This window comes from Ruditapes philippinarum, unplaced genomic scaffold (genome assembly GCF_026571515.1).
Source record: "Ruditapes philippinarum isolate M1 unplaced genomic scaffold, ASM2657151v2 ctg1068_1_1_1_1, whole genome shotgun sequence".
Lineage (NCBI taxonomy): Eukaryota > Metazoa > Mollusca > Bivalvia > Venerida > Veneridae > Ruditapes > Ruditapes philippinarum.
Window position 1 is genome coordinate 394,276 of NW_026864182.1, and position 15,418 is coordinate 409,693.

General features: G+C 31.8%; 1 protein-coding gene across 3 annotated transcripts; it reads right to left on the bottom strand.

Annotated features, from left to right (window-relative positions):
- Nucleotides 1-905: 905 nt before the first annotated feature.
- On the bottom strand, nucleotides 906-12,520 carry LOC132724738 (leucine-rich repeat-containing protein 74A-like). Of its 3 annotated transcripts, XM_060709690.1 has the most exons (13): nucleotides 11,411-12,520; nucleotides 9,641-10,040; nucleotides 7,863-8,170; nucleotides 6,787-6,880; nucleotides 6,309-6,358; nucleotides 5,880-5,961; nucleotides 5,328-5,413; nucleotides 4,743-4,937; nucleotides 4,356-4,451; nucleotides 3,769-4,035; nucleotides 3,243-3,328; nucleotides 2,464-2,485; nucleotides 906-1,386 (listed from the first exon to the last, which is right to left on the bottom strand). In XM_060709690.1, the coding sequence occupies exons 2-13, from the start codon at nucleotides 10,023-10,025 to the stop codon at nucleotides 1,276-1,278; spliced, it is 1,782 nt and encodes a 593-aa protein (XP_060565673.1). In that variant the 5' UTR covers nucleotides 10,026-10,040; nucleotides 11,411-12,520; the 3' UTR covers nucleotides 906-1,275. The 3 variants fall into 3 exon arrangements, with proteins under 3 accessions (XP_060565673.1, XP_060565674.1, XP_060565675.1); XM_060709691.1 differs by lacking the exon at nucleotides 11,411-12,520 and having other exon boundaries at nucleotides 9,641-10,205; XM_060709692.1 differs by lacking the exon at nucleotides 2,464-2,485 and having other exon boundaries at nucleotides 907-1,386; nucleotides 11,411-12,518.
- Nucleotides 12,521-15,418: the final 2,898 nt, after the last annotated feature.

Genomic DNA, 15,418 nt, shown 5'->3' on the forward strand with positions numbered 1-15,418 from the left:
TGACTAATTATAAATTACATTATTTCAGGCATACAAGTTTTTGTACTATTTATTTTATGTTATACATTCCAGTTTTGATATCATGTTAAAATCCGTCCAACTTATTTATTTAAGATGATATTATTGAATAAATGTTTTAAATCAAGTTTGCCTTAAACCCTTTCTTTGTCAAATTGTCAGTATTTTCCTATTTGACCTAACTTAGGTTACCTCCCTTTTAACGTCATTGAAGCTTTGTCATCCAGAACAGGAGAAATGCATTTTATAATAATAATAAGCTGTCAAAAATACATATATTATTTGAATTATATATTTAGCTTTATTCAAACCTCATACTTAGTAGTGGAAACATTTATGATAAGTATGTGCACTAGCTTATAGCTGGGACATACAGTCTGACATGAGTTTACCTTGTTGTCTCTTCAAGTCCATCATTTTGAAATTGATAAACCTAAATCTCTCAATAAACCGTTTTGAATTCAAAGCAAGTGAAGTCTGTTATACAGCAAGGATTGTGATGAAACATTCTGGTGGCTCCTCAAGAATAACTTAGTTTTCATAATGATAAAAATTTTCTTTGAATAACCTTAAAAATGTTCGTAAGTTTCATTTCAAAGGTAACTGCCCCTTTCTACAGGTGCTAAACGTGTCGGAAAATATCGCACCGTCTTCGTTCTAATAGATGCGGTGTCTTTATAAAGCATTTATTATAATGCTACATTTTGTGATTACACTTGTGGTTAATTTGATTCTGTATAAAATAAACAATAAAATAACAAACAGAACAATGTTTTAATATATCATGTAATTTCACAATTCTTCCAGCGTACAGGGCATCAATATGCATTTTTAAGAGTTCTTTTAATTGATATATATCAATGTCAATTAAGCAGAAAAACTCTACCAAATCACAGAAGATACAAGCTGTTATTTAGGACGTCCTAGATGTAGCACACACTTTAGAATTGTCCTTGATATTTGAGATTATGCATACCAAGCAATAATAGCTATTCCATGAACCATCCTTCAAGTGCTTGACTGTGTAGTAAGAAGGAAAACGAAAACACCTTTCTGAACACTGCAATTAGTTACGATATTAAACCGACAAGTAACACAGTCTCTTTGATCTAATTTAATCAGCCAGTTTTTCATGCCTGTTGAATACTGTAAAGAGATCAAGCATATAGACTGTATTTTGATGTTATGTTCCTCTTTTCATGTCAAAGTTAACACTTCCCAAACATTTCACACGACCGGTGTCATAACAACTCGATTTTAAGTAGTTTCTGAGCGACTGAGTCCCCCGCCGGTTTCGTCTGCCTTAACATCTTGCGCATGCGGAGATGCATCTTCCGCCGGAAGTCTTTTTCGCCCTTGAGCAACTCTCTGAAATATATTCACAATGTTTTAGCTTAGAAATATAAAAAGAGAACATCTTATTTTAAATTCGATCTTCGAATACTTGCGAATATATGAAATATTAACACTATCTTGACAATATTTTAACACTTTGCCATATATTTGACATGAACTCGTACTTTAAAGTTCAAATATGGTTTTATGGAGCTATATTTCTATTACAGTAGTCTGCTGTTTTGTAGAAAATCATAATAATAATAATAAAAAAAAAATATGTTATTAAACATAAAATTTGAAAGTAAATTTACTATGGTTCTGTAAAAAGAATTTGTAATATGATGACAGCAAATGAAAATATTACAATTTTCTTGATACATCTACGAACAAACAAACAAACAAACAAACACATAAAACAACATCAACCACAATAACAACCACAATAACAACAACAACCCCCCATTCATTGCAACTACAATTCCTTTTTTAAAGCTGAACGTTTGATGTATTTCACTTAGACTTTCTAAACTTTTCATAAAAGCAAATTATTTAATCCAGAATGCTAGTAAAAGGACGGTTAATTGTCCTAGTTGTTTTTATGTTATCATTTTTTTTGCTACCAAGAGTTTTATACCGATTCAATAGCATAACACAGTAAGGATGGTAATAGGTGTAATCTGCTCTTCATAATTGGAGGAAATAAAAGAATCTATCTATCTAGTTACTAGTTCAGTACTGATTCATAATCTTTAAACAGGCACCCCGGCGGTGAATGACTGCACTGCTGTTAAAAGTTTTAAAATAAACATAAAACAAACACTATTCTGATATACACTAAGTGTTTAAGTTCTGATGCCAGTTATTTCATGTTGGTATATTAGACAGTTATGCAAATTAATGACATACAATAAGATCGGACATAGCTCCTACTACTCCTTTGAAAATATTCTAGCAAATAAAACAAATCATGAAGCGAAACTGAAACTTAAAAATAATGTATCTTGAGAGTAAAAGAATGCTAAGCAGACGAGAAAATGTCTCACAGAAAAGAAAGGAAGACAAATCTAGCATTGACAATTATCTACATTAACTGTAGCAGTTACCTACCTTGAGAAGTTTCCTAAATAAGCTTAGTTAAATAGAAAGCGGTTAGTTGTTAGTTTCAAAAAGTCAAATTTAGTCATTTCACTACAACCTTGAGATAAGAAATTAGATATTTAACGGCGTTATTACTATTTATGATGGAATGTTGAAATATGCAGTGACAATAATGGCATCGTAACTATGACGTATTTGAACTTGAGGATCGGTACCGTAATGCACATATCATTGTCATGTGTATCATGCACGTTTGTTTGTAGTCGTCCGTCAATCCTCAAAATTTTGATTCAAAGTCGGCTGCCCACCGTCACGAAAAGCTGACGTTATTAGGTAATGAATTACTTATTTGCCATTTAATAATCACTGCGAAAAAAGTTGTCAAAATTACATGTGTTCATTCAAAATTGTAATATTCTTTGATATTTTAATAGTCAATAACATCAAAACGTGTATTAAAGTATTAGTATTACATTAGTTATGATTACAAATGTATGTAGTAAAGATATGTATGGTTTCAAACCGTACCTTGTAGTATTATCATATTGTACATACTATATATATGTTTCAGTTATATTATACAATGACAAAGATTGAAATCATAAAATTTATCACACTTTGAGGAATGTTTTTTGTTAACGCATGTATCTTTTGAAATAGAGCTATAAAGAATCACTAGTTCATAACACTCGTCTTTAAATACTAAAAGGTACGTTCAGCACATGAATAATTAAGTTAGTTTGTTACATTACACACGCATCATTATATCGTCAACATTAGCTACCTACCCGAGATCAACTTCCCCGTCACCATCTGTATCAAGTCTGTCAATAACTTCATCTAGTTGTGCTTCCGTCAACGGGATGTTTTCTGCCTGGTTAAATGAAACGAAAATTTTATTGTTTGTTATATACTATTTAAGTGTCATGCTGAGAGGCAATTACTTTATAAATCTTAAAGTATACCTTAATTTTCCGTAAGTTAGCTCAGTTTTTTACGTACATGACGTTAATTAGCTAGAGAAGACGATTCGAAACAGAAAAAAATTGGCCACAACCAAAGTTGGCCTTTATTTGATAATTTATGTGCTGTTTGCAATTATGTAAATTACTTTCTTTCTCCATTCGACAATATTTTGCTTTATGCTTATTTTAATACATTTACAAAATTTTCAGAACATGAGCATGAATCTGAATGCATGCTCAGTGATGCTGCTGTCCCTTTTTGACAAGTCTGTGTTAAAAGACTCGATTCAATTAATTTGATAATTTTACACATAAGGTGTACGATAATTTTATCGTATTTACTACTCACCATTAAGCCTAACTTAAATTCTTGTCTATCAACACTGAAGCTCCTGTCTTTATCCAGTCTTTTTAACAGATCTATCACTCTATAACCCTGGTCCTGCATGTATTTAAACATTCGAACGACTGGATCCCTCCAGTCTAATGCATTAGGATCTTTGGCCGGAGCATCTGTGGACCGTACCACCGCCCCAAACATGATACGTAACGGGATCTCTCTTTTGCGTTTAATTTCATCCCATTTTTCTAGAAAATCTGACCGCACTACGATATCCTGTCAAGAAAAGAGACAAACTTTACGATTCTTTATGTACATACAAGTATACTTGAAAAGAACCAAAATACAGTGTATGTAGCCTGGTTTGACTGGTTTTCGATAGACAATTTTAGCAACACCTATTTACACTTTTTAAGATGTTACGGAGACTTTAATAACTCCGTTATATGTTCCATCTTGGTGTCGGGACCACACTGAGGGTCATTAAAAATTGTTCTCCTTATATCATTTAAGATGCATACCGACAGAGAAATTATGATAAAATTTTCTAGTGTGCCTGGACTAAACGCTTTATGAAAGAATAACGTGTCACTTACCGAGAGATCCAGTAATCGGATGACACATTTATCTGACTCCTCTATAGCTCTGAGTATTGTTAATGCCACTTCCGGTGAAAATGGATTCTGCCCAATCTAGAAGAAAACATACTTCCGGTTATAAAGCATGTCATATTTAATATCACATATGAAATAATTCATGTTATGACAAGTAGTCACCCTTATTTCAATGCTTATGATATCAGAAGCATGGCAATTTCTTTGTTATTTCATTTAATAAAAAAGTTAAAAACATTTCTATTATTTGCCAACAATGTATTAATTTAGAGATTATGGAGATGCATAAGCGCTAACCAAACACGATTGTCTAAATTTTGTTATTTCTATTAACTTGTTTTTTGTTTCTGTGTTGATGTATTGACTCACTTTTAGCTCTGTAAGTCCGTCATTTTGTTGCAAACCCTTTAGAAACCCTCCAATTCCATCCATTCCAATACGATTATTAGATATATCTAAAGTTAATAACGTTCTATTTTCCTCTAATGCCCGACCTAGACACATAGCACCTTCTTTAGCGAATCCATTCCAACCCAAATTTAGCACTTTTAGACCTACATTTTTCTGAAAACAGAAATTTAGATGCACATAGTTGTGTGATATTTGACAGCCATCGTTAAATATGTTACGTTCAATGTGTACCTATATGTTTCTTGTATATGTTGAGGTCCGTTTGAAATCAAATCTATTAGAGGTAAAACGTTGAACCTTCCATTATGAAGAATTCCTACATCGATACCTTACTCAAAACTCGGTTAAGATGGTCTAACATTGCACACAACTATAATGGCTAGTTGTGAACAATAAAATATAATGTCTAAAATACTGTAGACATAAATGATGTACTTTAACCCCTAACACATTTTGAAAATTTGCCTTTTTGTCCTATACTAACCATGTGTTTTTGTAGAATGCATTGCACTTTAAAGTTAGAAGTGGCAAATTATTCTTTACCTGAACTCCTACGGCAACAGCTAGCGCTCCCCTCCCTCTAATATGGTTCCAACTTAAATCTAATTCTTGTAGGGTGTCGTTTATTGCTGAAATATTGAACATTTAAGTGAAACATCATAATAATAACATAATATAACCACAATTTTTTTCGTCATAGTAACAGTTAAGTAAAAATCATGTTTTATAGTAGATACTTAATTTCATATGTTAAGACAAAAGATTTTGATTCCACAGCAATATATTTCCATTTTGATTTCAATTATCTAATTAATTTCTAAGACATATATATGATATTATATCAATGTTGTCACAAATAAAGTAGTTCAATATTAATATAACAAATGAGCCGCGTCACGACAAAACCAACGTAATGTGTTTGCGACCAGCATGGATCCATGCTGTTCGCTTACCAACTCTATTACAAGTAGAGAAACTGATAGCTAAGAGCATGGATCCTGATTAGACTGCGCGGATGTGCAGGCTGGTCTGGATCCATGCTGGTCGCAAACGCATTACGTTGGTTTTGTCATGACGCTGCTCAAATATATTTACCAATAGCCCGCCCAATGTCAAAAGCACCTTCAGAACTCAGTCGATTGTGACTAACATTCAGCACTTTTAAACGTGAGTTAAACTGAAACAAAAATAACTTGTTTTTGTCTTCTAAAACTAATTTAATATTCGTTTATAAATTACACTTGATGTTTAATATTGTGTTCAGATAAGTATGAAAAGTTGATTTGAATGGCCTGACAAGAAAATTGTAAACAAATAATGAAAAAAAAGAGTAAATAAATAAATAAATAAATAAATAAAAATACTAATAATAATAATAATATTAATAATAATAATAATAATAATAATAATAATAAGAAGATGATGATGAAGAAGAAGAAGAGAAGAAGAAGAAAGAGAAAAATAAATAAAACAACGGAAAACAATGAAAGTTTTTTTCACTTCCTTTTTCAGTGTTTCACCTACCTCTATCATATCAGCTACAAATTTGGAATCTGAATCTTCCAGCCCACTTCCTGAATAATGATGTAACAAATATACAGTTAAACCATGGCTATCAACTAACCACCCGATATACGATCGATACAATTGAGATAACCATATTTAATTTTATGTTAATTTTCTAATTTTTAGCTTCTGTAAGAAAAGGACTTTCGCTTCCTCTGCTCAAGCATACACACATCATTATAAAACAAATAAAGCAGTAGCAGTGCATTTGTCCATTCCGCTAAGCAAAGTAAACATTTATTTTTGATAAAGACCGCAAAATCGATCACCTGTAAAACCGGGTTTACTAACAAACCTGGCATATATTTCGGAATATCAATATACTCGGGCACCTTAATGAGAAAAATTTTGCTTTTTAATATAAGAACTTTCTACTCGAAGAATTCATATTTTTTTTAAAAAGATGACGGTTAAGAAAACTTTAATGTATTATTACCAGATATATCTAGCGTATGAAGAAATTTGCCTTCTTTCAACAATTCAGTAAATGCATAAGCTCCCCTTGATCCTATCATGTTCTCCGAAATTCTCTGTAATTATAATAAATAATCTCCATACAATAATACCTATCCATTAATATGCAAACACTGATGGTTTACAATTATGTTTCTATGATAAATAATTATCTTTCTTAGCGTTTCTATCAACTTATAACATATACATTTGTATAAATAATTAAGTATTTCAATAACAAATTGATTTCTTACAGGGTCATGAATTAGCCAGAAATCGGCAGTTTTTAAATTACTCCATGGTAATAACAACGTAATAGTGAGAAGTCGATGGTACTATAAGTACGATGTTGAGAAGCCGATTGATTACGAAACCACGCTTGTAAATGCTTTAGATTGGTGAAAGTGCAAAATAACGAAACAACGTGACCACTATGGTGAAAGGTCAAAAGTACGATGTCAAAACACGAAATTAAATCAAGTTTTCAAAACAGGGGTTTCATTATTTTGACTTTTCACTAAACAAAATTGTACTCATTACTTTTCATTATCGTACCTTTGACTTTTCACCATTTTTAATTTGTCTTTTCACTATTATAACGTGTTAATTATGTGTGTGGCACGATGGCCCTAACTGAACACCGTAGTCTCTATAGACTTTTTATACAGAGTCATACTTAGGATCTTTAAATTATTGACATGAATAAATATATCATAGAGACTTGGATGGATAAAAGATACTTGTCAATTGAATATCTAATGCGCAAAGAAGTTCTTATCAGAAATCTGTAAAAATGGTAATTTCGTGTTTTGACATCATACTTTCGACCTTTCACCATAGTATTCACGTTGTTTCGTTATTTTGCACTTTCACCAATCTAAAGCATTTACAAGCGTGGTTTCGTAATCAATCGGCTTCTCACCATCGTACTTATAGTACCATCGACTTCTCACTATTACGTTGTTTTGTGTGTGTTGCGATGGTCCTAACGAGACACCGTACTAGACAAGAAAAAACATTGCATCGTTTTATTTCTAGGTATTAATTTCGGTTACTTACAACTTCTGTAATGGTGTCGTTTTCTTGTAACATCTCTGCGATATAAACAGCACCCTCTGTACCGATATCATTATCTTCTAAATCCAATTTTTCAACGAATTTATTATTAACTAGAGCAACACACAGTGCACGTGCACCTTGAGGTCCAATCGGATGACTTTTCATAACTATATGTTTATCATTAATATGCCTTGCAATATAGTTTACTGGATTAATACCATACTGTTTACATGATGAAATATAACATTGCACATTTTCCCGCTCTTTTTTCTCGTCTTCGGATTCCTTCGGCTGCTTAACAGGTTCAGCTATAATCAAATGGTAAAGTATCAATTAAACATTGGTTTAATCATTGAAACATAATCAGATTAATTCTCTCGAGGTAATGACCGTCTCCGGTAACATGTAGACAACAAAAGACATGCACCCGGTGAATAAAAAAAACAAGTCTTTCTCTATCTAGAGGTTGTCGCCCCATAACAGTACGCTTGTACTTTTTGTGAAGTATTGAACCTTGAGTGTATTTTAAAAGCAATTACATTTTAAGTAAAATAATCTTTCATTTATCAAGAGTATGCCTTAAGCAACATTTAATTTCTTCTCTAATAATAATAATAATAATAATAATAAGAACAACAACAACAACAACAACGCCCCCGCCGCCGCCGCCGCCGACGACGACGATGACGACAACAACAACAACAATAACAAAAATAATGAAAATAATACTACTAATAAAAAAATAATAGTTATAATAATACATGATTTACATGTTTATGTTTCTTGGTTATTATTATTATTTTTATTAATGTTGTTTTTTAGATTTAAACAAGAAATGACAATTACAGATTTTTATTTCATGCTTTCCAGTGTTTTATTGTAATATATCAGATGATTATATTCTGATAAACCACTAGTGAAATTTATAAAATATAATTTTCGCTGTAGCCGGACTATAATGAATGCGGATGAAAAGAAAATCATAACTAAATGGAATAACAGGCAGACATAAATGCCGTCATGCGTAAATTTTGCTTCTTTAGGAAAAGAAAGTCGATGTCATCATATATCATGTTAAAAAATGTAACAAAATTAGAGAAATTTAACAGACCTATATTTCAAAATTGATGATGTGACGTCATGATATGATGACGTCACAAAGGCGAATGCGTGACGTTACGCGGCAAAATCAGTAAAAAAATACTTCAAATGACTTAAAAAGCATGAAATAAAAAGAAAATTTATTTGTTTTACATATAAGATTGAAATATATTTCATTCTTGAACACCAGCTATTATATTTTCACTCGTGGCTACACATTGCATCTGGTGTTCACTCAGTGAAATTATATAGAGGATATTGAATGAGTGTAAGTTCAATACTGAATTTATTGCACGAGTTGAATAAAATCATATTATGCGAGCCTCTGGCGAGCATAATATTATTTTATTCAACGAGTGCAATAAATTCAGTAATGAACTTACACGAATTTAATATTCTATTTATCACATACCCAAAATAAAGACCGTTTAAAGTGAAATAAGAGTCCTTTTTCATTGACGCGCCTATAGTATAACGCTAACATTTAGCGCGTCTTTACACTATGTTTGTATAACGCTAATGACGTCACGTCAAAATATATGCACGGCCGTGCAATACCATATTTACGGAGTCGCAAAATCGGCACGGGTGTGTGATAAATTTCAATCTTACATGCAAAACAAACAAATATCCTCTATATATCTAAAAGTTTTCCAAATCTAGATTATTATACTTACTATCAGCCATAATATCATATCCAGTGAAAGTAAATTCCCGTTCAAACGATGACACTGATGTTTTCTTTGACACACTGTTTGTATCACTATCTCTAACTGAACTTCCATCTTTATTAGGAGTCCCAGGTCCCGAATCTCGCCCTGTCCTCACTAGTGAAGCTGTCCGGCTCAGATACAGAGACGCTTGTTTAGAACCTAGTCCAGTTGTTTTCATGTCTGACATGGCTACCTGTCGACTCGGACTTATCATTCCATTTCTTTTTCCACTGCCAATGTGTGACCTCCCGTTTAGACTACCAGCTCTTGATAAGTTTCCTTCGTCCATTTCTGCGATAGGTGAATACGTTACCGAGGTCTTTTGTTTGCTCTTACTTGATAAAGCCATGTTTCTTACTTTTAACTGAAACAACAAATAAACTTTCTTTTCTTCACTTTCATAAAGCAATGTTTACTTAAAGTTGAAATTTAGTCCACAAAATTCTTAAGATTAAGTTTAATGTTTCTGACAAATACATTCATCACGGGACGTAATTAATTAAAACCCCCGTAATCCTAATCGGTGTTGTAAATAAAAAAAATTGATATCTAAATAAGTATTGATTTTCATTTGTAAAAAAAATCTTTTTTAAAAGATGACACGGGATATTTTAATCAAGCAAAATATAACACCGTGCTAATTTGTGACTATATCATGTTAAAAAAAACATACAAAAGTTGAACTGCTTTGATTATGTACAATACCATTTATTTAAATAATAGCTGACTTCAATTTTAAAGTGTTAAAATACAGCCAAAATAGATTACCTATAGATAATACAAAAATCATAGTTCTACACTTAATAACAATGCATTACAACGTGTCATATATAGATATATTCCACACATGATTTAAATCTGCAAATCAAAAGAACATTCATAGAAAATATGATATGAACACATCATAGCGATGAAATAATATGAGCCGCGTCACGACAAAAGCCAACATAATTGGTTTGCGACCAGCAGGGATCCAGACAAGCCTGCGCATCCGCGCAGTCTGATCAGGATCCATGCTGTTCGCTTACAAACCCTATAGCAAGTAGAGAAACTGATAGCGAACAGCATGGATCCTGATCAGACTGCGCGGAAGCGCAGGCTGGTCTGGATCCATGCTGGTCGCAAACCCATTATGTTGGTTTTGTCGTGACACGGTTCATATATAAAAGAACTTTGTCGTAAAAACTAAATCTGATTAATATTTCATATCTTTATTATCAAATAAATTGACATACAACTATTCTAAATATCTATAACATGACGTTTTATAGGCTTTCCTTTTTATATAAAATCAAAATGTCAAAAACTTAATAGTTTTCGACCATGCGAAAATTTCAAAGGTTTTTATTTGATATCTACATTAGATATAAATCAAGATTATCTTTAATAATTGCACTTTGTCGTATCTACATTGCCGCGATATTCAAATTGTACACTAAAAGTTGATTTACTATATCGTGAAAATGAAATTACGCTCTCTACTTATTAACAATTTGAAGTATGAACTCAAGTGGCGTGTCTTCAAGAGTCCTTGAGACACAAAATAATGTCAAATTTATTTACAAAGGGTTTATTTTTTTAGCTTCTGTTGTTTAACATAGTTGTCGCGCTTCTGATAGACTGTATGACTATTAACATAGTAATTGTATACATAAGAAGTTGACAAAAGGTTTCTTACAATAATATTTGTTTGATATCAAACTTAAAAATTTAAATTTGTATATATTCACTAACCTCACCAATTCCTTATTCGCCGCCAAAAAATCATATGATTCTGTCAACCTCCTTTGTTGAAACTCACTGAAGACCTTTTTTCTTTTCCTTTTCTCTCCATTGAATGGACAATAATCTTTTATGCCATTTTAAAATTGCATTTTCTGTACGCTTCTTCAAACAAACATTTCGATGATTGATAAAAACAAACAAAGTGTATTCATGAGTTGGTAAATATGTGCAATCCAACAAACCAGCAATGAAAAATTGTACGTTGTTATCCGCTTCAAGCATACAAAACAATTTATTGAGGAATAAATCAGTCCATGAATCTTTTAAGTACTTAAACGAAACATTTTATTATGCACTTAAAATGATCTCTATTTCAAAAGAGAATGTAACACTTTATTTTCAATCTAGAAGCAAGGTCGTTTCTTCTTAAAGAAACATGAATGTTACAATTTGCAGCAATTGAATACGCTTTTATTCAGTTATCCTCAGATTTTATCACGACGTTTCTTTCACTTCTTTCACGTGCACATGTAGGTGTTCAACTGTTAATAATTATATATTCAATCTTTATAATCATCAAGATCTTTCCTACAAATATCTTAAAGTATGTTTTGATAATTGATAAATAAAGAAACACTTTTAACATGTTTTAAGATAAGATTGTTCTGTAGCGTGTCCATGTTCTGGGCTATAGATGATCGCCAATAGTTTCAATTTTATTCCTTGGAGAAATAGAAAAACAAAACCAAAACTCTTCTTACAGAAAGTCATGACCGTTCCAACCTATCTCCATATACATAACATCAATATTTATCCACTATATCCAAAATAAGATTTAACTATAATAGAAATATGAAATTAAGCTGAAAATTCCTTTTGCAAACAGTTGTATTATTTCTATAAAGTTGTTACGAAGATTTTGATAAGAAAACAATATTTTCAATTTCCATGATCCGTTACAAGCATAACAGGATTTCATTCACAAGAGTTCAAAAACTTGTCAGTATTTGTTAGCAATTAATTACCAAAGTGGCTGATTTTTCAATAGGAATAACGATTATATAACGGGAACCAATCTTTTTTAATATTCCATTTTATTTGGACAACTGCGTGGATTTTAATTTACCCTTACACAAACTTTTATTGTACACAACTTTGTTTAGATAAGAAACTGAATTGTTACAATTACGACGATGGATCGATGTTTAAAACCAATATCCATTTAGCCATATTGGCCAATAACTGTTTAGCGTAACAATAATTACTATAATCGCCTGTAACTTGATCATAAATTCATTTTACATTTTTTATGTTATACTGAAAGAGAAATGACTTTGAAGAGGATGTTTGTAAATGCGTTCAAATAAAAAAAAAGGTAGAGTTCTTTACATGAAATTAATACATAGATTATTTCACTCTATTTTATCGCCACATCAGCGTTGTTTGTGCCGTGTGGAGGCTGTACAATGTCGCCCCGTACATTCAATCAGGGATGTTATATTTCCGATCCTTAAAGATCGTTCAGCACGACATTATTGTTGTGCTTGTGGTATTTTAGTTCTATCTATTCGGCATCTTTCTTGTTGGGTGGTTCCAGTATTCCTCACTTGAATACTGTTGAATCACCCTTAGGATATGAGGCCTGTTTTTTAATTTTGTCTTTTGACGTTATATCTGTTATATGCAGCTTCATAGCCTCAGATCCCCTTTCAAAATTCCATTTTATTTAGTTCCGCCCATTGTTTACGCATTTTTTACTTGGGGACCATATGTCGCTTTTCATGGAATGGCACTAGCGTGTCACATTGAAGGTTCCATGATGACCGCCATATGAACACATCTGCGGATGTTTCAAAATTCTAAATTTAACCAGTTCATGTTAAATGTTGAATTCTGCTGAAGCCAGTACTAGGGGGCGTGGACGGGTAGTTTGCACTTGACAGTACCGTCCATGAACAGGCTCAATCAAACAGAGCCTGCATCTTTTTACAATTTGCCGTGTTGGGCTTTCTTTAGGGATTTTTATTTCACTCTATTTTAATGAGAAAATTGCGTAAACCAGAATTTGATTACATGCTAAACTGAACTATATAATGCTATCATCGTATTTTACGAGGTGTAATACTTTCTGGATGCCAAAATTTTTGTACATTTTGTAATTGATCCGGACTGACCCTAGTTTTGTTGACGAGATTTTCTTTATAAATAAAGCATGAGGGAATGATAACAGAAATAAAAACTGCGGATCCGATGCTCATGATTTCACCAGAGAAACTGTTACTCATGATGATTTCACTAATTGAACTTTAATATGACCGACACGTGGATAAACATCTTATGTCAGCTCTGCACACTTGACTTAAATGCATTATGTATGATATTGAATAAAAATGTATACATACACTGACTATAAAATGAAAATATTTATGTAATATCGAAGCCGTATAGCTTAATATACAAACATAGAAGTTCATTTACTGAGGTTTCACATTGATAATAAATGTGTTACAACGCCCTGACTTTACAAGCCGATCCTTAAAAACTTTCACCTTACTTTGCTTGATATAACTATCCATTACTACTCCTCTTATATTAAAAGAAATACTGTTTATTAATACTAACATAGAAACGGTATACATTGCAGATTCTTTATCTATTTGAATCTTATTGATATTGTCATTATATTTACTTAGTATGGTTTCATTTGAAGAGAGTGTCTTGAATTGTTCTTACAGTGATATAAGTATTAGTATAAAGTCCACGAAACAAAATTTCAAACACCTTAATTATTTCATTATAATATGTTCGAAATTCGTCCTTAAATAAGTAATTGATGAATCGACTTGTTTCCCACAGTAGACCTTCTATAAGTGACCAGTATACAGAAATTAAAGTAGATGGAGTATTCGTATTGACGTTATGAAATTGAAAAAAAAGAAAGAAAACGAACACATGTGATACAGAGTAATCACAAAAGAAATTCTGAATTTTCTATATTTTGTTATTCCGAGAAAAGTACTAATTAAAAGAATGCTCAATTTCATTCCAATAAAATTTTCTGAAAAGCTGACTTATATAACAAATCTTGAAGAAGGGTGATCCCTCGGAACCATTAATGACAACAAAATTGAATTGAAATCGCAGGCTCGACTTGATTAAGTCTGTTTATGAGGGATAATTAAAAAGTGCAACATCTCTCACGCCCCCTAGCACCGCCTTGAACGGTACTTTATTTTCAACACATAAAAGTGCTGGAATAAAAAATGAAAGAATAACGACATATTAAATGATATAATGATGAATATTTATAGAAAACTATTGGTCACATGGTAAAATGGAAATAGTTAAAACTTAAATATAAAAATTGGTAAGATTGACTGTTTAGACCTCTTTTCCATGGACAAACAGCTTTTACATATGGAAGAAAACTTACAGTTCAAATAATTTATAACAACAGTATAAGTTATAAGATTGAAAGAAAATTGGCCTTTAGTTATAACAAAGGCAGTGAAGAAGATTTAATTAGGGGGATTTACTCATCTTTCAAGTAGAATCAAAAGTTACTGTGTTTGAGACATCGTTGCTATGTGTTGTACTTACATAAACAATACTCTTAGACTTTTATTTAACGCCTTTATAAAAAAGATACATGTACCAGTTTAATGCATGTTAAAAGAAAGGTCGGTGATGCAAACCTTAGGAGAAAACAATGTATATTTCAAACTTGGTTAAAATTTGTTGGTTAAAATCAGTTGAAATTAGTCGTGCAAAAATGCATACTGGTAATTAAAAGGTATTGTATGAAGCTATATTTTGACTGTCTGAAATTGGCATAATAAATGTTTGTTGTAGTTTTTCAGCATTAAAGATCAGTCTCACGGTGGTTTATCCACCTGTCCAGAGCTAATTTTGATAGCGACCTCTGTAACGTTATCAAGGCATTGATATAAACAACTTAATTATTGATTTTGAAAACAATATGATCAAAGGGAATCCGGTTGTGAAATATTGGAAAAG

Excerpts from the sequence above, each read along its gene's own strand:
- LOC132724738 (XM_060709690.1), bottom strand. The coding sequence starts at position 10,025 with ATGGCTTTATCAAGTAAGAGCAAACAAAAGACCTCGGTAACGTATTCA. Across the intron at positions 6,881-7,862 it reads ACGACACCATTACAGAAGTT|AGAATTTCGGAGAACATGAT; the intron begins GTAAGTAACCGA and ends TTATAATTACAG. Across the intron at positions 5,962-6,308 it reads TTGTAGCTGATATGATAGAG|TTTAACTCACGTTTAAAAGT; the intron begins GTAGGTGAAACA and ends TTTTTGTTTCAG.